Below are 27,434 nucleotides of genomic sequence, written 5' to 3'. Positions count from 1 at the left end.
AAAAACCTTCATCCTTGTTCTTTCCCACAGATGCTTACTGTGATACCTACGTCAACAGGTCTCAAGACGTATTGACTGTAAAACGGAGTTATTAACATGCTTTTGGTGTTATAGATGAGTGTCCGCGCCGTCAGATTTTGGAGGCAATGCTGGAAGTTGTGCGCATGCGCGGGGCGTGGAGCCGCGGCGGGGAGGGCGCGGGGCCGGGGGACGCGCTCGACGTGCTACTGCGACGGACGAGCGAGGGGAGCGGGCTGCGGGCGGGGGAGCGGGACGATATCGTGCGAGAGGTGGACTAGACAAAATACATTATTATTATTATTTTTTTAATGAAAACGGTATATAAATTTAACCCAAACAAATTGTATTCGCCAAACTTAAACATCTGATGGCAAGATGGTGCTCTTATATAGTAAAATACTATTTGACCGCGTGTAACGCAAACTCTCTGTGAACGACACGGCAATACTTTAAGCCGGCTCACATTCTAGCGCTCTACAAAGCGCAGGTCTCGCCACATATGGTCTTTCAACCACAGATGCTAGTATCGAGTTAATAAGAAATATTTTGGATGCTTGGGAGGATTCCTGTGATGCGTTAGGAGTGTTTTGTGATTTATCCAAGGCATTCGACTGCGTCCATCATGAAACCTTACTTAAAAAATTTCACCACTGTGGGGTTAGAGATGTTTCTTTAGATTTAATAAAATCGTACATGTGTAATAGGATTCAAAGAGTAGACATTAATGGAAAAAGATCAACTGGCTCTATCATATCGATGGGTGTACCCCAGGGCTCAATCTTGGGTCCATTTTTGTTTGCTGACTTCTTTGTTATTTAAAATAAAACGCGAGCAAAAAAATTTCTGTCAGGTTGACGACGACATTTCTGAAGTAGTAAATTGGTTTAATGTTAATAGCTTACTTTTAAACGAAAGGAAAACAAAATGTGTAAGGTTTACACTTCCAAATATAAAGGACCAACCTACACCTATAAAAATAAATAATGACAAACTTGATGTAGTAGAAACGACAACATTGCTAGGCATTAGACTTTAAGCTACAATGGTGTGCTCATATAAAAAACTTATGTAATCGACTTAGCGATACAGCATTTGCGATAAAAAAAATAGGCAGCTGACAGATGTTGAAACGGCTAGACTTGTATATTTCAGCTACTTTCATAGTGTTATGTCTTACGGAATTATATTGTGGGGTAGGGCTGCAGATATTGACATTATATTTGTGCTGCAGAAAAGAGCAATTCGAGCAGTCTATAAAATGCGTTCATGGGATTCATTGAGAGATAAGTTATATAAGTGAAATAAATATTATGACAGTACACTGTCAGTACATATACGAGAATCTCCTATACGCTCATAAACATATTAGCCAATTTAAAAAGAATAGTGATGTACAGTGTCAATACAAACACAAACTCGCAATTCCATCTACTAGGCTCCGTAAAATTGCTAAATCTTTTAAAGTGGATTGTGTTATATTTTATAATAAACTCCCAAATGAAATTAAAATATTACCTATTAAAAAATTAAAATGTATCGTAAAAAATAAGTTAACATCTAAGGCCTATTATAATGTGAAAGATTATTTGAATGATAAAGATAGTTGGAATTAATGTTCTAAATTTTGTTAATGAATATTGTTATAGTCATTTGAATGCTATTGTAAATTTTTTACTTCATCCTGACTTGCACTAAATAACTTATAAAGTTTTACAGTGAATAAAGACTTTTTGACTTTGACTTTGACTTATGGAATATTGTTGTCATCTCTGGAATGGTGCAGCCCACTATAAGCTCGAACCATTTGACCGCGTGCAGCGCCGAGCTGCTCTAAATGTCAGGGACCCAGTGTCTGTAAACGACCAGATCACTTGGCGTAACTAGAGACATCGCTTCATTGTGTGTCTTCTTCCGCATCTATTCGCCTAATTCCACCTTCGCATGACACGCCACAATTTAGAATATCATCACCACCAAAAATGTATCTTTTGTAAATGCTTAAGACGATTCCGTTGTCGTATGTCCATTTAATCTTATTTTTTTTTTTTGCATTTCTGACACATACTTTGAGCCATAAGGAAAGCACATCTCATCTGCATGTAATTGTCATTAAACATTTGTTTTATTAAAACAATTTGAAGCATTAAAACACGCAAAATTATTAATGAATTTTAATATAATCATTGTGATTCGCGGGCTTTAAACACTTCATTCGCATTCAACCGTCTATCCAAGTTGTTGTGCGCGTAGTGCCATTGATTACCCCGGAGATAGTGTTTTGCTGTAGTTGGTTGGGCTTTTTATCTTACCTTTACATATATTCCTATAATATTTTATACAATTGAATATATTATATTATATTAATATTATACATTGAATTTTAGTAAGTATTTTATTTCATTAGGAAAATAAACAGTATTACATGACATAAATAGGTTAAAAAAGTATACATCTATTAACCATTTACGGTTTTCGCATATAAGAAGCTATAAGCGTATAACAAATAATGAACAAAAATACAAAAAAATCATGAAGTAATACGATAAAAGTATATAGTGTCGGTCTTCGACACTGAGGTTGTTATCGACAGTAATTTTCTTTTTCTATCAAAATAATAAGCAGGTTTTATACTTTCTTACTGACATCAATACATTACGTCCAAACAACATTTACAATGGTATTTTCACCTAAGTTATACAAGGTATGACAGGACAGGACAAAATGTACAATATACGTTCCTCATTGCAGTACTAATTACAGGCAACATTCATATTTTAAACGGTGTCCACAAGCAATAAGGCAGATATTAGTTGAATTGCCTGATTTCGATCTATTCAACACGTCACCGAACGCGTTAAGAGGTAGATTGACGAGACGTTGGATGAGTGCGTGTTCTCTTGAGTGCTGAATACCAGAATACTATAATTTCATTTTGTCTTCGTGTATTACCGTAGTTGTGGCATTTATCGACACTTTAAGGGAGATGCTAAGTTTGACCGAGTATACAACACATAAAAAGCATTGTCTGACATTTAATGATTGTCGAATATTTACAGATATATAATCAATAAAAGGTATATTTTTTTATTTGTGTAAATTTTACCTATCAAAAGATAAAAATAATAATTGTTAAAAACATTGAATGTGTCAGTATTCGACACCACTAATTTAGTAATGGACCTCCAGTAATCGACACACATCAGTAATGAACACCCAATGATCGACACAATGGACGAATTGATATTTTGTGCTTAGCGCGTTGTTTTGTTCAAAATAAAGCATAAGACGACAGACGTTCACTAACCCGCATGCCAAGCATGACAATATTGGCAAAAACTCCTTCCGATAGCCCAGCAGTGGACGAAGGCATTAGATAATAGAGTAAGAAATTACAAACAGGAAAAAATTGCCAGAAATGAACATCCAGTTATGGGACACATGTTGATTACTGAATAATACCAGAAAAACCAGATTTATCAATGACAAATCGATTTTTCTTATTAAAAAGAACGATATCAAATCAGCATCAAAAATTTGTAAGATAAATTTAATTTTTGACAGATATCGATTACTGAACAAACGTAATCAGTAATGAACACCAGCATCAAAAGAATAAAATACAACTTGCAATGTTATATGTTATGTTTAATTGTACACACAATGTCTTTTCAATCAAAGCATATGTGAAACAAACAAAAAATTAGACTCGCCACCTTAACTATTTCCTTAGTAATTCACGATTTTTCGAGGAGTCGCCGGCCGGTGGCTTTTAAAACCCCGCCATTTGTATGCAGCACTTCAAAATGGATTGACAGTTTAGGCGATGTATGCTAAATTAATAGGTTATTACAGCTGAACGGCATGAATCTCGAGTTGGATGAGTACCAGCGTGCAGCTCTGCGGGCGTGTAGCGTGGGGGAGGAGTCGTATAGCGGAGGGGAGGAGAGCGTAGAAGAAGTATCGCGAATGTTGTCGCTCGTGTGGCAGCCCTCGCACGCGCTGGCACACTACTGCGCCGAGTTGATCGCTAATATACCGAAAGGTTACTCCACCTTACTTACTGGTACAGAAGTAGTCTATTAAGACCCTGAAGACCTAATTAATATGTATAATTCTACATAAAGTTCCTAAATAACATCTATAGTATAAATTGTTATATTTTTTACGTTATTAGTGATATTTTATTATAAAACATACCATGATATTATCTATGATACATATATGTATTGTTTAAAAATCCCACACATTTATTTTCAGGAAATAAACACAGTAACGTATGTCCAAACTTTAATAATTAGGTAATTATAAAAGTTTGGACTCTGTCTGCGGCCATTTTGATTGTTCACCGCCAACCCACCCATTTCATTCATGTTATCTGCAAAGGGTGCGTGGCCTGCGGGCGGGCCTTCTTACAATTAACAAGTCGGGGGATCTATCCGTTTTTGACAACAATTAATATTAAATGTTATTTTACTGTATCATTTAATTAGAGGTGTTTTTATTTTTATTTTATATTTTTAGTGTTGTCTCCGCATTTCGGAGAAATTTTGTAACTAAAATTTCTCTATAATAACTATTTCTGCCGATTGTACTGTATATGAAATCTCCTGGATTAGCAGCCTATTTTGTTTGTAATAAAGAGGGCGATATTATATTCTGTTGGATAATTTGTTAAAACTTTCGAAAGCACGCCACTAAGAGTATAAAACGAATTTTGCAGATAATTACTGTATTCATATTTAATGGGAACTTGTTTATTTCTGTTGTGGGCGCTTAGTTAAATAAAATATACAAAACATCGCATTTGTAAAATTGGCAATATTTCATCAGCTTGGCGTCGATGTACTATCACTTAAACATTAATTACTAACAAAATAACTATATAAATAAATACTTTCGTCTAATTTAATGTATTTGCATCTTTTATTGCACCTAAACGAGCTTAACAAATTAATTGTAGAAGGTGCGGGTGCGCAGGCTTCGCTTGCGTGGAGGCGCACATTCGCGCTGATGTCGCAGAGAATGTTCGAGAACGAGTACGCGGGCCCCGACTACCTCGTGCTTCACAAGTACAAGGATCGTTTGTTTGCACTTTGGGATTGTGGTAATTAGTGAACATTTCTCTAACGCGTGCTTTGATTCGATTGTATCATAATATAATTATTGAACGAATTTATATTGTGTGGTGTTATAATGTTTACCCGTAAAAACGTGTAATACTCATCTGGTGCTTGGATTTTCCTCGGCGCCGTAAGTTGGTGCGGTTGCACACGATACCTCGACCGATTCTCTGCATAGACTCGCGGCGAACAGGTTCATGGCTCGCGACCGACTGAATGCATGGCTGGCGACTGAATACTGACTGCCTCGCTGTGCCGGTCATATAAAAACAATAAATGCACAGCATAGACATTACCACATATTCCATGCATATTTCAAATATGAAGCTTTATTTCTTGTTTTATTTAAATAAAACCCGTATCGAGCTAGAAACACCACATGGAAGATTCGCACATTCCACAGTTGTTTGTTTGTATGTGAACAAAAGTTCAACAACAAACTACACTGGTCCGAAAGAAATCCAGGTATTGAAGATTGTATTTGAATAAGTGGTGTGATATAAATCTTATATCTTTAAACGAGCAATTTTTCTATATATATATAATCTGAATCTCGGAAACGGCTCCAACGATTTTCATAAAATTTAGTATACATGATAGATTTCGGGGGGCGATAAATCAGGTTTCAATTTAAAAAATTGATGTAGTTTTATCTACGTTCTAATGAAAAGTAGCTACAATAACATTAGAATACAAAGGTAAATATCGCCACTATATACAAGACTAAGAATAGCTCAGATGAGATTATTGGGTGATCCGGAAAGCAGAAGACGCCGGTTCGAATCCAGATATCCTATTAGTTTTTTTTGCTCTTGTTTTGTACATTCTTAAAAATCCGAGCAAGGCTCGGTTCTCCGGATATTAATGCTTAATCGTGATACGACTTGGAGTGCTAAAATGTATTTAAATCATCTATAATGTATTTATTACCGTTGGCAACAAGTAAAGGTCTTACTTATACATACACACGTCAGACAGCACGAGTGCGTGGCAGGCCGCGGAGGCCACGTTGCGGGCGGTGGTGGTCGCCGCACGCGCGGCGTCGCGGACGGCCGGCCCGCTCCGTCTGCGGCACGTGAGCCCCGCCCTGGCCGCCCGCCCCGCGCCCCGCGCGCTCGCCGCACTGCTGCGGCTGCCCGGACACCTCACGCTACTGCACCTCGACGATCAGGTGATTGAATGCGACATCAGGCTTTTACAAAAAAAACCTCAAATTTAAATAAATCACTTTTAGAGGATTAAAACGCGTGTAATTGTAACTGTTTTACATTATATTTTTGCGTAAAAGTTACATTTTTATTTTAGTTAACCCGACGTCTCGAGATCCCAGATCTCGTTTTCAGCGCGACTGAGGGGGACCGGGGACCGGGGAACGAGATCAGGAAAGGTCCTTAATCCTTTAAAAGTGTTTTATTTAAATGTGTAACACTCGCGTTAATCAAAGAAAATACTATATCCTTAGATAATATGGGCACGGTTACAGTATTAAAGAAGAATTGATATAATATGATGAAAGGATTCTGTAAAATGATCTATGTTTGATATAAACAGTGAGATCGCCCATGTTATATAATTTGTAATATTTGCACAAATTACAGTAACGATGTTGCAGAAGCGGCATCCAAAATCTGTCATGATTACAGACAATTCAATCTAAGAGACGACGATTTCATAACTTCAGTATGAAAGTAAAATCGTCAAAAAGGGTCTGGGTGCGGGGGAGATTGTTTAGTTTTGTTTGGATCTTTCAAAGTATCAAAGATAGTAAATTCATTAGTGATGGACAACTCACTTATCAATAACTAACTGAATCGAATCGATTACGGTGTACTGGAATATTAAAGAAACATATTAATAATTATTCGCTTTTTGAACAATTACATACATAAGACGGCATCTTGGCTTAATTTCTTTCAAATCCCTATGACTCTCCTATGACCTATGGCGGACTGAGAAACGTGAAAGGGCGGGCTGTTATGTAGTATCACTGCCACCATCATCCCCAGTACCGCGTAGCATTAGTCTTTAGGTTGAATAATTGTCTGTGGTCATGATGCTCATTTTCTTTGTCAATTATTGATATCGATTGTCCACATGTTCACTAATAATTATTTTACGATCGACAAGATTGTTTTACTACTTTCACCCATCTGTTAAGAGATCTTTCGCCGTTCATCCGGTAGTTCAGGCGGGAATTCAGCGGGAGCCAAATTTTCGATGTTTCTAACTGTAGGGAGTGCGGGCGGACAGGTTCATTCTGCATGTAAACTTACCGAATTAATACTAAGGATGTCAATTCATAACGTTTTAATTTTATATTATATTTAAAAATACTAACAACAGGTAAATTATCAAGGTATTAGTGATAATTCACCTGTGGTTAGTATTTTGGGTAATAGTATTGACCGGGTCGATAAAGCTCGGAATTTGGGTGTTTTGATGGATAACAGACTGCAGTTTCATAACCATGTGCTTGAGACTGTTAAAAGCTGTTAGTACATGTTAAAAGTTTTGTATAACTTGCGGCAATATTTAAGCGAGGAACTTAGGATTCTGTTATGCGAGTCCTTAATATTGTCTAAACATAATTACGCTAACTCTGCTATTGGCGAGTGTCTTCTGTCTAAATCTAAAACCTTACCTTAATTGCAGTAACCTAATGAGCATGTATTCGCGCCGGTGCCTTCATTTTGCCACTTTGCTTTTTAAAATTATCCGTACTCGTACACCACCTTATTTGTTCCACAAATTGGAGTTTTCACGACGCCAGGTGCGTATGGCTACACGTTTGGTTTGCCCAAAACACCGTACAACTGCGTTTCGTGGCAGCTTTCGGTATGCTTCCACGAAGTGTTGGAATAATATTCCGCCTCCCATACGGAACTATGTTAGTTTATGGCTATTTAAATTAAAATACAAGGAATATTTTATTAATGTCCAAAAATCAATTTAAAATATTTAAAAAAATTAGTTTGTTTTGTGTGGCAATGGCAAGTTTAAATCAAGTTTAATTGTTTTTATTTGTTGTTAGTTTTAATTTTAGATCCGAGTTTCACTATTTTTTGTGCTTTGTGCTCATAGAGAATTAATAGTTTGTACACCTTCGTGTGACTGTGCGTTAGTAGCGCTCTCTGGGTTTCCATGGAAGACCAGCGTTGTGGATTCTTTCGAAACCACAACTATGCTGAGTTGGGGGCCCATTGGTGTCATTCGATCATAATTAGATTAGTATTACTTTAAGAACTCTTATCAGAATGTATAATGACGCCAATAAACATTTTTTCTTTCTTTCTTTATTTCTTTCTTATACCTAATCCAATAACTTTTACTGCCCGCTAAACCACGCCTGAAATGGAAAATTATACATTTTTTCCGTCCACTAAATCACGCTAAAAATGAATTATCATACATTATTCTGTCTCATCATTACGTTGAGAATAGATTTTCATACATTTAGTCTGCCCGCTTAGACCACGTTAAAAATGGATAACGATAGATTTTTTTCTGTTGACTAAACCACATTATGAATAGATTTTCATACATTATTTCAGTCCGTTTTAAATGGACTTTCATATGTTTTGTCCGTCTCCTTATCTACGTTAGAAATGTATTTCATATACACTTTTCGCGCGGATATTTGTTAGATGCAAGTGAACCATTATCGGCCCAACTGTCGCACCAATATGAAGCTACTTTGAAAAATACTATAGACCAACTCGGATGGGCAAGGTTCGGGCAGCTCTGTAAAATCTTCTGGTCCCAATTACCACAGTGTTTGAAGACGAATGTTTTCAACCAGTGTGTGTTGCCGGTGATAAGTTACGGTATGTAGACGAGGTCGCTAATTATGGGCCTTATGAGAAAGCTCATGGTGGCTTAGAGGGCTTTGGAGAGGGCTATGATTGGAGTTTCCCTGCGAGATCGAATCAGAAATGAGGAGATCTGTGGGAGAACCAAACTTACCGACATAGTCCAAATGATTGCGAAACTGAAGTGGCAGTAGGCAGGGCACATAGTTCGACGGACATATGTCTGTTGGGGCAGTAAAGTCCTCGAATGGCGACCACGTACCGGAAGACGCAGTGTTGGCCCCCCACAAGATGGACCGACGATCGCCGGAATACGTTGGATGAGGGCAGCGCAGGACCGATCGTCGTGGAATTCTTTGGGGGAGGTCTTTTTCCAGCAGTGGACGTCTTCCGCTTGATGATGATAGAAAGTTTTGTAAAGATGTCCTTCCTTAAAGGCCGGCAACGCTCCTGTGATTCCTCTGGTGTTCACTTAACAACAGGTGACCCGTACGCTCGTTTGTCCTCCTATTCCATAAAAAAAAGAGATGTGTGCACGTTTCGGATGTCGGAGTAGGTGACGGTGTTCGAGGACAGCGTGCGACGGCCGTGCGTGGTGCGAGCGCGACTCAGCGACGGCTCGGTGCGCCGCTTCCTGCTGAAGTCTGGCGAGAGTCTGTCGGGCGACGCGCTCGCACAGCGGTTCGTGCGAGCGCTCACTCGCGCGGCCCACTCGCCCGCCTTGCGCTCCTACCACGTGAGTACTGAATGTAATGAGTATTTATTTATTTATTAAGGAACAAACAGATACAGCACTATAGTAAATAATGAAGTTAAAAAAATTAAAAAAAAAATTGAATATTTTTTATGAAAATACGACGATATAAGACGAGCAGGACGTTCAGCTGATGGTAATTGATACGCCCTGCCCATAACAATTCAGTGCTGCTCAGGATTCTTAAAAAACCCAAAAATACTGAGCGGCACCACAATTGCGCTCGTCACCTTGAGACATAAGATGTTAAGTCTCATTTGCCCAGTAATTTCACTAGCTACGAATATACACTTGAGTAGTAAATGTAATGTAAAAAAAAACAACGCTCTGTTTCGTAACGAGTCCTTACGACTTAGCATGTTTTTTGTCAATTATATTAAATGTTTGTTTTATTAAAAGAATTAATTACCAGTTTTAATTTAAATATTTTCAATGATCAACTGTCAAAAATCGAATAGGCGTTATAGATGACAAAAATTATAAATAGATGATAAAGAGACCAATTGCAAAAACGCACCATTTTCTAAAAGTGTGCTCAAATAAACATATTAAATTTTTTGTTTTGTTTTTACTATTTGCCACAAGTGTATTGAAAAACGTATGTTACACGAATGTGTAGGTTATAACAAACTCGTGACATTAAAAACCTTGACAACTCGTTTGCAATAACTTACTTTCCACCCTTGTTTCGCAATGTACTATTTTATCGACCCCCATTATATCATATCATGAGATCTACGAACTTTGCTCAGACTTTACTTACGTAAAACTTAACAAAAGGTGGGTCAGGCTTCACAGACTGTGCCAAAACTCGGGATAACTTGCAATAGGTGATGGTGTGTGTATGACGGGCATTGTTCATTATGAGCTTTTATCACCGGTAAGAACCATCGATTTCGATCTCTACTGCCAACAACCGATGAGATTAAAGCAATGTAAAGTTGAGAGAAAGCATTTATCAATAGAAAGGGAGTTGTCTCTCATCACGATAATGCAAGACCACACACATCTCTCACTCAGCAAATATTGAGATAGTTTGGCTGGGAAGTGTTTATGTATCCACCATATAGCCCCGACCTTCATATTTCTAGCTGTTTCGCTTTCTTCAGAATTTTTTAGGCAATGTCCGTTTAATCTCAAGAGAGGACTGCCCAAACGACTTGTCGCAGTATATTCGGTCAGAAGCCCCAACATTTTTACAACAACGGGATCATTTCACGACCTCCAAGATGGCAAAAAGTCATCGAACAAAAACGGCATATATTTTGTAATGTTTGGATCATTAGTATAATAATTTATATTATGTTAGCATCAGACGTGTTGTATGAAATTACCATCATTCTTTACAAAGCATTCATATAACATCTTCATTCTATATTGAAGTGATAATTGCTTATCGGAGCGTAAACCGCTTCGTATCGTAACGCGTTACGGTAGGCTCTTCCTTTCTCACTCTAACCAATTGTAACTTTATAAGATTAAATAATGAGATTGGATTAGATAGAAAAAAATTTAATGTACATATTCAAGAATTCTAACAAAGAATAAAATATATTCTAAAATTAAAAATTTTATTCAAAAATAACCCCTTCGTTGTAATAGTACACCGTGGAGCACTAAGACGTACATGTGTACTTGTGTGTTGGGCCAGGTACGCGAGCTGAGCGGAGACTGCGGTCTTGTGGAGTACCTCGAGCGACACGAGCGACTCGCTGAACTGGTGGCCGCGCCACCGCCCGGCGACGCCGCCAGTCGACCGCTCCAAACTCACCAGCAGTCTCGGGGTAAACCAGTCACTTCGTAAAACATGATAGTAATACTAACTAAGAAGTATGATTCTATCTTTATAAAACATTAAACTTTTCGGGTGGGCGTGCCCATGATTTTTTGATGATCCTTTTTGTTGATACTTGAATGAATAAATTTTATTGTACCGAAATTTTATATAAAGAGAGGCCCGCAAAGTTTCCTGCACCCATTCTTTTTAGGCATATCTTTTGGTATAGGTGGTAGATTTGACGTTCAATAAGTGATTTTTAGATCCTATTCTGAATGCAAATGTCGGATTTGCAACTCTGTCAGATAGAACACTATAAATACGAACGGGTTCTCAGAATAAGCAATTGGCTTGATATAATCACGGACGACTAAAAAAAGAAGGACTCGGCGCCGTGATGTTAGCAAGTGAAGCACCTTTATGCTAGTGTGTGTGCGGTTACGGGGGATACTAGTTACACATTTTTTCTCCCTAAAATAGTCATATGGCTACAAATACTTTTATAGTATCGTTTTTACACTTTTTCACAACGCACAACGGCATTTTTAAAATATTTTATTGCGACGTAAACTGATCTGTCACAGACGATGGCAAATCTCATAATGGCGGCCGATCGGCTTGCATTAGTGTAGGTGTGTGCGTGGGGCTATGTATTTACTCGTATACGGGCTTGTTTTGGGGCTTCATTGTTATGTAAGGTGATACGGACTTCTTTTGTTTTTAACTCGTCCGTGGATATAATAATAAATTATTCAGTAATACATTGATACACTTTTATTTTCCAACAAATCCAGGACCGAGTCCTTTCTGAGTGTTTTTTCTTTATCGATTCTTACTTACATACTTTATTTTTTTTATATCGATGAGGAGGACAAACGAGCGTACGGTTCATCTGGTTTTAAGTGATCACAGCCGCCCACATGCTCAAGCAACACCAGAGGAATTGCAGGAGCGTTGCCCGCCTTTTAGAAAGGTGTACTGGCATTTTTTATGGTACCCATGCCGTGCGGGTGATATCGCTCTTCGGAAACTCCCTGTGAAAAATGCGGCACTATGAAGCGAAGTCTCTACGCAATGCCAAATGATAGCTGTACACATAGCACTGGATCGCAGACATTTCGAGCAGGTCTGGGTTGCACGCGGTCAAATGGTTCGAGCTGATACTGGGGTGCGCCAGACCATAGATGAAGTATTGCCGTGCTCTATTTATGACGCCCAGCTTCTTCGAACCCAATATGACTTCGCCTTCCAGATGACCGCGGAATTGGAAATCTCTCTAGACCCAGTATTCCGATACTAGGCGAGACTTTAAAAATTTTGCTTTTATATAATCGGTAGTCATACAGTGGATCAAGTGGAAGAGTTTGGATAGAGTCCTGTTGATGCCTGGGTTGATTTACGGTAATTAATTGTAATAAAAATAACCTCCGTTGTACACTGAATGTAGTAAATGAATTTAAAAAAAGCGGATAAACGAGAACTTTGTGCGGTTACGGGGGATACTAGTTACACATTTTTTCTCCCTAAAATAGTCATATGGCTACAAATACTTTTATAGTATCGTTTTTACACTTTTTCACAACGCACAACGGCATTTTTAAAATATTTTATTGCGACGTAAACTGATCTGTCACAGACGATGGCAAATCTCATAATGGCGGCCGATCGGCTTGCATTAGTGTAGGTGTGTGCGTGGGGCTATGTATTTACTCGTATACGGGCTTGTTTTGGGGCTTCATTGTTATGTAAGGTGATACGGACTTCTTTTGTTTTTAACTCGTCCGTGGATATAATAATAAATTATTCAGTAATACATTGATACACTTTTATTTTCCAACAAATCCAGGACCGAGTCCTTTCTGAGTGTTTTTTCTTTATCGATTCTTACTTACATACTTTATTTTTTTTATATCGATGAGGAGGACAAACGAGCGTACGGTTCATCTGGTTTTAAGTGATCACAGCCGCCCACATGCTCAAGCAACACCAGAGGAATTGCAGGAGCGTTGCCCGCCTTTTAGAAAGGTGTACTGGCATTTTTTATGGTACCCATGCCGTGCGGGTGATATCGCTCTTCGGAAACTCCCTGTGAAAAATGCGGCACTATGAAGCGAAGTCTCTACGCAATGCCAAATGATAGCTGTACACATAGCACTGGATCGCAGACATTTCGAGCAGGTCTGGGTTGCACGCGGTCAAATGGTTCGAGCTGATACTGGGGTGCGCCAGACCATAGATGAAGTATTGCCGTGCTCTATTTATGACGCCCAGCTTCTTCGAACCCAATATGACTTCGCCTTCCAGATGACCGCGGAATTGGAAATCTCTCTAGACCCAGTATTCCGATACTAGGCGAGACTTTAAAAATTTTGCTTTTATATAATCGGTAGTCATACAGTGGATCAAGTGGAAGAGTTTGGATAGAGTCCTGTTGATGCCTGGGTTGATTTACGGTAATTAATTGTAGTAAAAATAACCTCCGTTGTACACTGAATGTAGTAAATTAATTTAAAAAAAGCGGATAAACGAGAACTTTGTACTATATAAGTAGTGATTATAGAGCGATGTCGAAGAGACTATGATTGATATGGAATGTATTCTACAGATAGTAACAGCGATGGAGAAGAAGCGATGCAGGGTGCGGGCGGCAGCAAGCTGGACAGACAGGCAGACAGACTCTTGCAGAAGGCGACGCGGACCTACCACGACATGTGCTCGCGGGTGTCCGCACACGCGCTGTGGTAACGATCCTTGATTGTATTTTAATTAATTAATTAATTAATTGATACTGTCTACTACAATACAAATATATATTCTAGGAAATAAGATCAAAAGGGTTTTTTTTTTACCAATTAACAAATATTAATACCACCTACTCACAATTTACAAACATGGTAACATCTAAATAGTGCTTCTAAGAAAAAATTTTAAATCACAATGACTTATATTCGAAAAGAAAACTCGTTAACGGTTGCATCTATGGAGACATCGTCTTAAAAAAAATATTTACTCAAATATGTGATACTTGCTTGTTATTTTGCATTGCATTTGATTGTTCATTCATTTCTTCCGTGTTCCTCTGTGTTCTCTTCACTTCTCTTTCTCTTTCTTCTTACTCCATTTATCTTGCTCTCATATTTTGCACTGTAGTGACTTAATTTTGCGGTCGAATTACTATTTAAATATACTTGTATTTTCAAGATCAGTTCGAGTACGCTAATATCTGCCTCAAAACCTCAATCCCTAACTCCGCGTTTAACGTTGGACACTTTGCCGGAAATAACAGAACATCAAATATTTCCTTTCATTCGTTACTCATGCATGTCAAATGAGATATCCTTATTTTAATTTAATAAAATATATATTCTGAATTTTGAATAAAATTATTAAAATCAATTTTATTTAAAAATCATGACAAGTTGTATACCTAAAGTAAGATGTAGGTTAAAATTTTATTTGTTACTCTTTTCATAGCTGGATGACCGGTATCGAAACACAAATTAATGATTAATAACAAAAGTTTAGGCGTCAAAACTGAAAAAATACTGACTTCTACAACATAGAATTCAAGCTGTAACGTTCGATGACTATAATATATATATCTGTGAGATGAATTAGAATTACGGATGTATATGTAACTGTTTTTTTACTAGTAGATTCTATAACACTGTGTAACGATTTGAACAGGGACGCCTTGGAAGCGCGCAGCTTGACGGCGAGCGAGTTCGCGAATAAACGACGAACATTCGCGCTTTCGCTCGCACCCGCCGCGCTTGTCGTCTGTCTTCTCGGTAACTAATACTGACTGTTTAAATATGAAACATATTAATATTGTTTTTAATGTACCCACTTAAATTACATAATATTTCATAAGCAGATCAAATCTGTGAAACATGTCTGTACAAGCGCAAGGAACATGCAAACTTAGTTATTGTCATCAATAAAACTTAAGGAATAAATGCTGACTGTGTTTTAGATGTTACTTAATTCTATAGATATTTATAATCTTCTTCCTGTCTCACCTCTGCTAAAAGTTTTTTTTTATGGAAAAGTAGGACAAATTTTATGGAAAAGTATAACAAACCCGCCGCCCATTTTCTTTTGCAACACCAGAGGAATCACAGGAGCGTCGCCGGCTTTTAAGAAAGGTGTAGGCGCTTTTTTTGAAGGGACCCATGTCATATCGTCTCGGAAACACTGCACAAGGAAGTTCATTCCACAGCTTCGTAGTACATGGAAGAAAGCTCCTTGAAAAATATATAAGTATGACTACAGATACAAAAGCAGTTCTTTTTTTTTTTATATGAGAGGGGGCAAACGGGCAAGAGGCTCACGGGATGGGGAGAGGTGAGGCAACCGCCCATGGACATCCGCAACAACAGGTGTGTCAAGAAATGCGTTGCCGGCCTTTAAGGTGGGAGTATGCTTTTTTCTTGAAGGTCCCTAAGTCGTATCTGTTCGGGAAGACCGCTGCCGGTAGTTGATTCCACAAAGTGGCTGTGCGAGGCAAGAAATTTCGAAGAAAACGCGCGGTTGTGGAATGCCAGACGTCTACGTGATGCGGATGGTACTTTGCACGTAATGTCCGATGGTGTAATTCGGCCGCTGGAATCAACCCGAACAGCTCCTCTGAGCACTCCCCGTGATAAATGCGGTAGAAGATGCAGAGAGAACCCACATCTATACGCAATGCTAGAGAATCAAGCCGATCGGAGATGACTTGATCGTCGATGATTCGAGCCGCTCTTCGTTGTATGCGGTCAAATGGAAGAAGCTGGTACTGGGGAGCACCCGCCCAGAGGTGAGAACAGTACTCCATGTGAGGCCGAATTTGCGCCTTATAAAGTTGCAGGCGGTGGCTTTTAGTGAAGTACTGTCTCGCCTTACTGAGTACACCAAGCTTTTTAGAGGCCAGTTTGGCCTTCTCTTCCAAGTGACCACGGAACTGAAGCTCGATATATCGACGCCAAGTATGCCAATACAGGCTCTGGCAGTTAGAGGAGTGATCTCAAATCGAGGGGATACGACAGAGGGAGACTTTTTAGTGGTGAACGCACAAACTTGTGTCTTCTTGGGGTTGAATTGGACTAAATTTTGTCGGCCCCATTCCGAGACTTTGCAAAGCATAGTCTCGATTTCAGACACAAGTTTGATCCGGTTCTCGTCGACGCTATCCCGTGACATGTTGGCATGGCCGGTGTAGGAAGCATACCCCGTGCTGTCATCTGCATAGCAATGATTATATATATATATATATATATATAATATTGCTGATTTGCAGCATATCATTGATATGCAGAAGAAACAGCGTAGGGGATAGCACACAGCCTTGCGGGACACCAGAGTTTATGGGTTTTAAGTCGGAGCATGCGCCGTTGATAACAACCTTGATGCTCCGATCAGCCAAAAAGCTAGTGACCCATTTGCACAATTCTCGGGAAGCCCATAGGATGGCAGTTTCGCTATAAGCGCTTTATGCCACACCCGATCAAAGGCCTTCGCTATGTCCAAACTCACCGCCAACGCCTCTCCCTTCGACTCAACCGCTTGCGCCCATTTATGGGTGAGGTACGCAAGAAGATCACCAGCTGAGCGACCCTGACGGAAACCGTACTGGCAGTCGCTGATCAGCTGGTGCCCCTCTAAGTATCCCAAGAGCTGGCGGTTGATGATCGACTCCATTACTTTGGAGAAAATGGAGGTAATGGCAATGGGGTGGTAGTTGGACGGATCTGAGCGTACACCTTTCTTAGGGATCGGGTGCACTAAAGCCGCCTTCCATAATTTCGGGACTACGCCTGATGAGTAGGAGAGCCGGAAAACACGGGTAAGGACCGGCGCCAATTCCGGAGCACATGACCGCAGCACTATCGGGGGAATGCCATCTGGCCCGCTCTATTTGTGAATGTCCAAGGTGAGAAGCACCTTAAGCACGGCACCATGCCGGATTTTTACCTCCGGCATATATGAATCGCACCGCGGAATATGCGGTGGTGGTGCACCTTGGTCATCCAGAGTCGAGTTGGACGCGAAGAGGGAGCCCAGGATATCAGCTTTCTCTTTCACGTCATGGGCCAGCGAGTCATCATCCCTGTGCAGTGGCGGAATGGCTGGCTGGCAGAAGTTTCCTTGGACAGCCTTGGCGAGCGACCAGAACGCACGAGTTCCCGAGGGAAGGCGTGCAAGTCTCTCGCCAATTCTGCCAATGTGCTTCGACTTCGCGTCAGCAATAACTCTTTTGAAGGACCTGCAGGCATGATTGAAGTGTTTTTTAAGTTCGCTGGAATTCACATCCTTAGATACCACCGCATTGACCCAAGCCTGATAGCACTCCTGCTTTCGGCGAGAGGCCATTTTGCAGGAGCGGTCAAACCATGGTTGGGACCTGTCACCGACAGGCACAGAGGAGGATGGAATGAAGAGTTCCATACCTTGCAGTACCACATCAGCAACAGCATCAGCAGCGGCATCTGGATCTCCCAGCGAAAAACAGATCTGCCTCCACGGGTAGGATGCAAAAAAGCACCGCATCTCGTCCCACTCTGCTGACCTATAATGCCACACGCGGCGACAGCCTAAGAAGCGGGGCCGTGTTGGGCGCGTGATCGGCAAGGTGCTCCGGATCAGGCAGTGGTCCGACGATCCCAGAGGAGGGTCAACGGAAACTAGGTAGCCGTCCGGATGTGAGGTCAACAGAAGGTCCAACAGTGAAGGTGTATGATCTTGCACATCTGGGATTCGCGCAATAACCAGTTGCGTCATACCATATGCTAAGGCGAAGTCGTGAACAGATCTCCCTGCATGATCGGTGTTACGTGAGCCTAGCCATTCGGCATGGTGGGCGTTAAAATCGCCAAGAATCACGATCTCTGCAGTGGGGATCTGCTCCAACACGGAATCTGTAGCCATTTGGATGTGTTCGAGGAGCCGGTCAGTCGCTGCGTTACCGCTATGGGACCTATACAGGCATGCGTAGATTCGCGGATGGTCATCGCAGTCTACACGCAGCCAGATGATGGATAGGTCCTGTCCTTCAAGAAAACTCAGGCGTCGAGAACAGACATCCTCCCTGACGTAAACGCATACGCCGCCCGTGGTATAAAGGAGTGTTCCTAATTATACCCCGGGTAGGAAAGGTAAGATGAATCAGCCAGGGAGGATATCTGTGTCTCGGTTAAAAAGAGCAGGGCCGGCTTTGCCGTCTCCAGGTGAAAGTGGACGGCATTTAAATTTGAGCGAAGCCCCCTGATGTTGCAAAAGTCCACAGCGAGTGTGGAGGAGGGTGGTTTGAGCCTCCTGCTCTGTTTGCCCCGAGTCAGCGCAGATTTGCCCCCTCCAGAATACGCGGGCAGCCTGGGCAACCACTGTTAGGTACAGGCCCTAATTGTGGACGCCCAGGGACGGATTCTCCAGGGCTGCATAGCCTGGTACCGTCCTGGAGTAGTCTCGTTTTAGTCTGTGCTGCCATTTGTATTTGGGAGGGGGGGTGTAGGCCTCCGGATACCCCACTCACTGGACGAAACACAGCGGCATAGCCGCTATTTCACGCCGGTTTCGAGTGGGGGAGTGGTATTTCTCTGGGCGTGCCGGCCCAATTCGGTTGTGTCCGTGAGGACCCAACATGGCACTACCACTCCTAAAATATACTACGAGTATATGCAAAATTTACGGCCGTTCCCAATATGCTATCTACAGATAGATATGAGATAGATCAAAGATATTCTATCTGTGAGTAATTAGCTGTCAATAATCTGAAGCTGTCCCAATATACTCGATAAGTCATTCTTATCGCCTTATATTGGGACGCGTGAATTGAAATTTCTATACAAACTTCTATCGCTGGTAAGCTATACATCGTCCCATTGACAGACCAGACCGTTACCGTCGATAAGTTTATTTATAAGTTAATTTATTGGGACAGAAAAGTCAACGATAGTTACGATTTTTTATCTCAAGTAAGATAGTTAAAATCAGTGTAGTTTGTAATGTATTGTTTAATTGTGCGTCAGGCGTCGGTGACCGACACCCTGAGAACGTGATGGTTTGTGGTCGGAGCGGGCGCCTGTGTGACGTGGACTGGGGGCGGGGCCGCAGCGTCCTTCGCGAGCCGCCGCCCGCCAGACTCACGCGCACTCTTGTCACTCCAGGTGAGTACGATTATTTGCAATATCCATTCTATTTTTTTTTAATTTTTTTTTATGAAAATAAGGGACGAGACGAGCAGGACTTTCAGCTGATGGTTATTGATCCATTCGTTGCAGTGCCGCCCAGGATTCTTGAAAAACCCAAAAATTCTGAGCGGCACTACAATTGCGCTCGTCACCTTGAGAGATTAGATGTTAAGTCTCATTTGCCCAGTAATTTCACTCACAGCAGAAATAGGCGCCGTTGTGGTACCCATAATCTAACCGGCTTCCTGTGCAAAGGAGCCGGCTAGGTGAACTATTAAGGCTTCTATATATATATAACCGTATATATATATATATATATATATATATATATATATATATATAATGACAATGGTGTTTGTTTGAGGCTCTTTCACGCCTAAACCACTGTTCGTATCGACATGAAACTACTACCATTCGATGTGAAATTTATCCTAGATGGTTTATGGTATTTTTTTATTGTATTTGTTTTTTTTTAATGTTTTTTTTTATTGTATTTTTTTTGTAAATATATTTTTCTATAGATCACGTGTCACCTGATGTTAAGTTTTCACCGCCGCCCTATTTTTTGTCACTAGAAGAAACACACAAGAGTTATAGACCCTTTAGGAAGGTGTATTGGCTCTTTAAAAGTACTCATGCCGCATAGTCTTGGAGACACAGAGCAAGGAAAATCCACAGTTTGATTTTACGTAGCAGAAAGTTCCTTGAACATCGCAATGTTGACGAACGTCAGACTTCCAGATGGTGACGATAATAATTAAGTTTGGAGTGTGTTTGGCTAAGATGGAATTTGGTGGGCACGAATCAAAGTGGCATGTGATGTGGAAGTGGAGTTTGATGGTATAAATAAAGTCAAACAGCTCTACAGATTCTTCCCCGTGATAAATATGGTAGAAGATACAACGGGGACGTCTCTACGCAACGTCAAATTATCGAGCCGTTCACTGAGTTAGATTCGGATAATTCGAGCAGCTCTACGTTGCACACTGATACTGGGATGAGACCCAGACCATACCAGAGGGCCTACCATCAACTTTTAATAAGCTATGCGATTCCGATGCAGTTCAGCTTAGGTGCCTAAACTGAATCACTAAAATTCGTACCATGAAGTGCCTTTCACTGAATGGCGTTTGGATCGCTAATGAAGAATGGACGAAATAAATTTGTCTGTGGTCCGTGGTGTCAGAAAGAGATGACGCTCTACATTCGTTGCATAACTTTGTCTCTCTTACTCGAACCATATGCTTTGTGTTTCGAAACCTTAAATGATATGATTTTACCGGTTTTTTTGCATAGAAAACACTAAAAATACATTTTAAAATTGCACTTTATAGCGTCAAATTATAAACAATTAAGCCCTTTTTTGTACTTATTAAATAAAAGTTATATAAATATATATAGTTCTTTGAATTACAAATTAAATGTTTGCTTGGGTGTTTTTGTAAAAATAACGAGTTATGAACGCACCTCCATTGATGTTTGATTTGACAGGACCACAGGGTACATTCTTTTTAAATCGTTCTTGCGAACAGGCTTTAGCTCGGGCCCTTACTGCCTCATCTTTAGTATTTTCATTTTATGTAGTTATTTTCAGTATTTTGTTTTACAAAAAAGTCCAATAAAGTATTCTCATCTCATTTTTCATAAATAAAACTTTATGTTTTCACTATTTTTTAAAAGTTATTAACAACATGATTCACTCTCCTCTATGAGGTAGCAACTTTTTTCGAATCGCTCACTTTGACACATAAGCTGGATAGTTTAGGTTGAAATATTACCTCATGGTACGAATGAACGAACTAGATCAGTTTTGACGTCAACCTAAATTAGATAGCTCTAATTACGTCGTGGTACGAAATAGCAAAGCAGTTCATTTTAGGCAGAATATGGGCCGTCTTGAAGTATTGCCTTGCTATGTTAATGCCCGGTTTCGACGAAGACAATTTAGCTTTGAATTTCACACGATCTCGGTTTGAAAATGTGTATGATGTTTGTCTGATCCGTTTAAGTTATACAACCTATAGGAATCGACTTTGAAAATTATCTTATTACAAAAACAATAAAAAAATAAACCATCTAGGATAAATTTCGCATCGAATAGTGGTAGTTTCATGTCGATACGATCAGTGGTTTAGATATAATTGAGCGTCAAACAAAGACCATTTTCATATATATATATATGGAAAGTCTAGATGGAGACTATCCCATAAAGAACAGAGATGGCAATGAATAAATGACTCCTGTATCTGATGGTGGGTGTTTTGTAGAGACTGAGAGTGAAGTTCTGCGCTGGAGCAAACTGTGCCGCAGTCGCGCCGCGATGCTCTCCGCTGCCGCGCTGTTGTGCCGCACTCAGGCTGAACCAGATACGATGCATGACAGGGTATGTATTATATTGACGACCCAGTGGATAGTGACCCTGCCTACTGAGCTAGAGGTCCCGGGTTCGAATCCCGGTAGGTGCAAACATTTATATGATGAATATGATGAACACCCGTGTGTTGCAACATTTTTTAATTTTATTATTTTTTACTGAAACTTAATATAATAATAACCTTTACCGCCTGTTGATATTGTTATGCTTCAGCTATCTGCACTGGAGCGTCAGCTGCACGGTGAGGTCGTGTGCCACCAACTGACTCGCACGCAACTACGCCGTGACACGCACGCGCCCGCACTAGCGCACGCACAAGTGCGGGTCCTCGATCAGCTGTTCGAAAATTTTCCAAACAAGGATCTTTACAGTGTCGAAGAGCAGGTAACATTACATCATAGCATTATGTAATACTACGGAAATTATCACTGTGGAAATCCATTGTAGGTAACTGATTCATAAAATCCTAACAAATCGTATAATAGCCGTTTTCAATAGCGTATCTCTAGTTACGGATATATTGCTGTCACCGTATAATGACAAGATCTTATCTATCCATAGTTATGTCCAATATAGTTATATTATTAGTTATATTCCAATGCTTATCTGTCGATAGGTTATTGAAATGTAATTAAGCGTAAAAGGATAGATTTGTCTACGTTTAGTAAGTTAAATTAAGGATAGATAGGTTATTGAAAACGGCCGTTAATCGCATCGTTCATCTTTTTATCTAAGATGTGAGACTGTAAATCTTAATTAAATAAATTTTATTTCTACCTATCTGCATGTATGAATATTCACAATACAAGTTACATCTAAATAAACAAATTGAGATAATAAATAGAAAATGATGTAATACAAAATTAAACTAATACATTAAAAATAAAGACTACGACAAACTATTTCAAACAAAAATTGATCACAGTAACGCCCAAATATGTCAACGGATAGAAAAAAAACGCATCGCCTTTTTATAGACGTGTCTGTCCACTCCTCCTTTCACTTTCTACAATTTGTAAGCGTACCTCTTTTTTTTTACAAAAGCGCTCAGGGGAGGTCTCTTTACTTTGAATATATTCGGGATTCCACTATAGAATCCTTCGCTTTACTCTGGAAAATAATTCTAGAAAATAGTTTTATTATCCCTCTGTAATCAATCTACTACTTATGAACATATTTGACGACCTGTACAGCCGAGTGGTTAGCGATCCTACCTACTAAGCTAGAGGTCCCGGGTTCGAATCCCGGTAGGTGCAAGCATTTATATGATTAATATGGATGTTTATTTCCGAGTCATGGATGTTTAAATGCATTTATGTATGTTCATATGAAATTATGTATGTCTAAGTAAGTTTATTGTATTAAATATATTATCATTGTCTTGTAACCATATAACATATATATAACCATATATCATAACACAGGCTATATATTATGCTTAACTTGAGGCAAGATAATTTGTGTAAAAAGTGTGTTAATATTATTATTATATTTCATGTCGAAACAAGTTACAAAACCTCGGCCGCTAGACAAAATTCTTTGAGACGTTTTTTAAATATACTCGGGGGTTACCGCTCACAGCTATCATCAGAGAAAATAAAAAGAATATATAGATAATATGTTAGTAGTCTCGACGAGGCAGTGGACGTTTGCATTATCTATATAGTTACAACTATGATTCCAATATTATATATTATAACTAGCTGACCCACCAAACGTTGTATTGCCATATAAAGTAATAAAAAAATCTTCAATAGTTAAAATTTTTTGGGATATAAAAATAGATGCAACCGATTCTCAGACCTATCAAATATATCGTACCACAATTATTGCCATCTTGGAACCCTATCACGGATCTGTGGATGGAATAGAATAATATAAAATCGTGATAAAAAAATAGTTGTATATCGTAAGATGGCAAAATGTTAAGTGATCACCGCCGCCCACATTCTCATGCAACACCAGAGGAATCACAAGAGCGTTGCCGGCCTTTAAGGAAGGTGTACGCGCTTTTTTTGAAGGTACCCATGTCGAATTGTCCCGGAAACACCGCACAAGGAAGCTCATTCCATAGCTTTGTAGTACGAGGGAGAAAGCTCCTTGTGAACCGCACTGTGGAGGACCGCCACACATCCAGATGGTGGGGATGAAATCCTAACTTGTGGCGTGTCGTGCGAAGGTGGAATTCGGCGGCAGGAATCAGGTTAAACAGCTCTTCGGAACACTCCCCGTGATAAATGCGGTAGAAGACACACAATGAAGCGACGTCTCTACGCAACGCCAAGAGATCCAGCCGTTCACAGAGCACTGAGTCCCCGACAATTCGAGCTGCTCTACGTTGCACGCGGTCAAATGGATCGAGCAGATACTGGGGTGCGCCAGACCAGAGATGACAGCAATACTCGTGTGGCCGGACCTGCGCTTTGTAGAGCGCTAGAATGTGGGCCGGCTTGAAGTATTGCCGTGCTCTATTGATGACGCCCAGCTTCTTCGAAGCCAATTTGGCTTTGCCCTCCAGATGGCCACAGAATTGGCAATCGCTCGAGATTTCGAGACCCAGTATTCCGATACTAGGCGCGGCTTTAAGAGAAGTGTTCTCGAAAAGCGGTGATACGACAAATGGGGTTTTTTTAGTGGTAAACGCGCAAACTTGAGTCTTCTGGGGTTAAATTGGACAAGGTTCAATTTACCCCATTCCGCGACCTTCTCGAGAGAGGACTCGATAGAAGACACAAGTTTCTCCGTCGTTCCACAAGTACTGTCGGTCGTTGATCAACTGGTGACCCTCTAGGTATACTAAAAGCTGGCGGCTAATTATGCTCTCCATGATTTTAGAGAGCAGGGAGGTGATAGCAATAGGCCTGTAGTTCACCGAATCCGAACTGTCTCCTTTTTTTTGGATCGGATGGACAAGGGCTGACTTCCATGAGTCAGGGACTACGCCTTTGGAATAAGAGTGCCGGAATAAACGCGTTAGCACCGGCGTCAACTCAGGGGCACACGTTCTTAGCACGATTGGAGAAATGCCATCCGGCCCGCTCGACTTACTGACGTCCAACGAAAATAGAGCTCGCCTAAAAGTTTTCTGTCTGAACTGTACTGCAGGCATAGAGCTCTGACACCGCGGGATGGTCGGCGGTGTTTTTCCGTTGTCGTCAAGAGTCGAGTTGGAGGCGAAAAGAGCGCACAGGAGCTCGGCTTTCTCTTTTGCCGTATGGGCCAGGGTGTCATTCCTCATGTGCAACGGCGGCATGGACGGCTGGTTGAAGTTACCAAGAGCAGCTTTCGACAACGACCAGAACTTGCGTGTTCTGGTCGGGTAACTGGAAAGCTGCTCGCCGATTTTGACGACGTGCTTAGACTTCGCACGGGCGATTTGCCGCTTAAAAAATCTGGAGGCACGGTTGTATTTCCTCTTAAGAACTTTGCAGTTCGGATCCTTTGTGCCCAGCGCCGCAACCCAAGTTCGATACGCCTGTTTTTTGCAGTCAGATGCTGCTTTAACTGACGCATCGAACCAGGGCTGTGATCTGCCACCGATCGGTACTAAGAGCTTGGTATAAAAATATCCATGCCCTGCAGTATCACATCGGCTACTGCAACGGCGCAGGCACTAGGATCATCCGAAGGGAAACAAACCTTGCCCCAAGGGTAGGATGCAAAAAAGGAACGCATCCTATCCCAATCTGCGGACTTGTAGTGCCAAACGCGGCGGGTCGCTGGTAGTCTGCGACGTTGGCGTCGGATAGGCACTACAGGATAGGATCTAATAAGGACGGCATGTGGCTATCCACATCCGGGAGCCGCGTTGGCGACTCAACCAATTGGGACAGACCATACGCCAATGCAAAATTATGCACAGATCGCCCTGCGTAGTCTGTGGTACGTGATCCAAGCCATTCGGCATTGTGCCCGTTGAAATCACCCAAGACTACGATTTCAGCGGAGGGGATCTGTGCAAGCACGTCGTCAATTGCCGCTTGACCGCAGCCCATGAGATGATCGGTTTCTGCGTTACCACTATGGGACCTGTAGACACATGCAATAGATACGGACGCGGTCCTCTAAATCTACACGGAGCCAGAGAGTAGACAGATCCCTACCCTCAAAATTGCCGAGACGGCGACAGCATATATCCTCCCTAACGTACACACATACCCCGGCATGAGGCAAAAAATTGTGCTCAATTTTGTACCCGGGGTACGTTAAATATGACGTATCGCTAGGTCGAGATATCTGCGTCGCCGTAAGGAAACACAAGGCCGGCTGCGCCGTGTCAAGGTGATGGTGGACGGCGTTTAAATTGGAGTGAATTCCCCTGATATTGCAAAAGTCCACGTTGAGCGTGGAGCGGGGTGCCGTGGTGTTTCTGCCTCGTTTATCCTCAGTCATGCGTGGTTCTGTGCCCACCCCCGAATACGAAGGGCAGCCCGAGCGAGAGTGCTCGGGTACCCTCCTGAAGTAATATCTCTTTATGGACCGCTCTCATATTTTGATGGGGGGGGGGGGAGTAAGGGATGGCCTCCGGTCCTCGACACTAACCTATGCGAAACATAGCGGCACTAGGCCGCTACTTCACGCCGGTATTCTGTGCGAGTGTGGTAATTAACCCGGACGAGTCTGGCCCGATTGTGCTGACGTCATAAGACGGCAGCGTGACTCTCCCACTTCTGAAAAGCCCTTAGTCGCCTCTTACGACACCCATGGGCCTGGGACTCCCTATTCTTTTTACGCCCCGGGGAAAGTACAGGGCAAAAATTTGAAGTCGTATGTATTTTTCTAAAAAAAAAACAATAAATTAAAAAAAAATGTGTGTTAACATTTAGGGGGATGAAAAATAGATAGTGGCCGATTCTCAGACCTACTGAATATGCATATAAAATTTGGTAACAATCAGTAAAGCCGATTCGGAGGAGTAAGGTAACTAACATTGTGACACGAGAATTTTATATATAAGATAACTAATTGGGAACAAAACAAAGTACAATTCCTGTTGAAAATGTGCTTCATATAATATTAATAATGATTGCTCTGGCTTCCGTCGTTACAAATTGCTGTATTAACAGTTTCTCAGGGTTGGTACGTCCAAGATTAATTTGCAGATGTTTTTTGTATGCTATGTAAAATATGAATCTCCCGCGACACTTAAGGTTGTCTTAATTTTAGTAATCAAAGTTATATTTCAACAGGTGTACAGCTTCCTGCGCTCCAGTACGGACCCGCAGCTTCTAGCCCTCACTCGCGCCGCTTGGCAACCCTGGATTTGAAATTGATCATAACTTGTAACCCCTCGCAGGGCTGTGCCTTTTAATAATAAATCAATAAATGTGTTATAATAATATTAGTTGTTATCTGTCATTTCACTGCGAGGTGAATTCTCATTATTTTTATATTATACCTCTAGATAA

The 27,434-nt window shown here is 40.9% G+C and overlaps 1 protein-coding gene across 1 annotated transcript; it reads left to right on the top strand.

Moving 5' to 3' along the window:
• Positions 1–253: 253 nt before the first annotated feature.
• On the top strand, positions 254–27,367 carry LOC126967712 (DNA-dependent protein kinase catalytic subunit-like). The gene is made up of 12 exons (XM_050812324.1): positions 254–290; positions 3,874–4,063; positions 4,982–5,125; positions 6,116–6,312; positions 9,507–9,686; positions 11,356–11,488; positions 14,087–14,222; positions 15,169–15,272; positions 19,491–19,628; positions 21,920–22,035; positions 22,240–22,410; positions 27,216–27,367. Exons 2-12 carry the CDS (start codon positions 3,883–3,885, stop codon positions 27,291–27,293), a joined length of 1,578 nt encoding a protein of 525 aa, XP_050668281.1. The 5' UTR covers positions 254–290; positions 3,874–3,882; the 3' UTR covers positions 27,294–27,367.
• The last annotated feature ends 67 nt before the right edge of the window (positions 27,368–27,434 follow it).

The sequence above is a fragment of the Leptidea sinapis genome, chromosome 13 (assembly GCF_905404315.1).
Source record: "Leptidea sinapis chromosome 13, ilLepSina1.1, whole genome shotgun sequence".
Taxonomy (NCBI): Eukaryota; Metazoa; Arthropoda; class Insecta; order Lepidoptera; family Pieridae; genus Leptidea; species Leptidea sinapis.
This window is presented reverse-complemented; position numbering and strand designations above follow the sequence as displayed.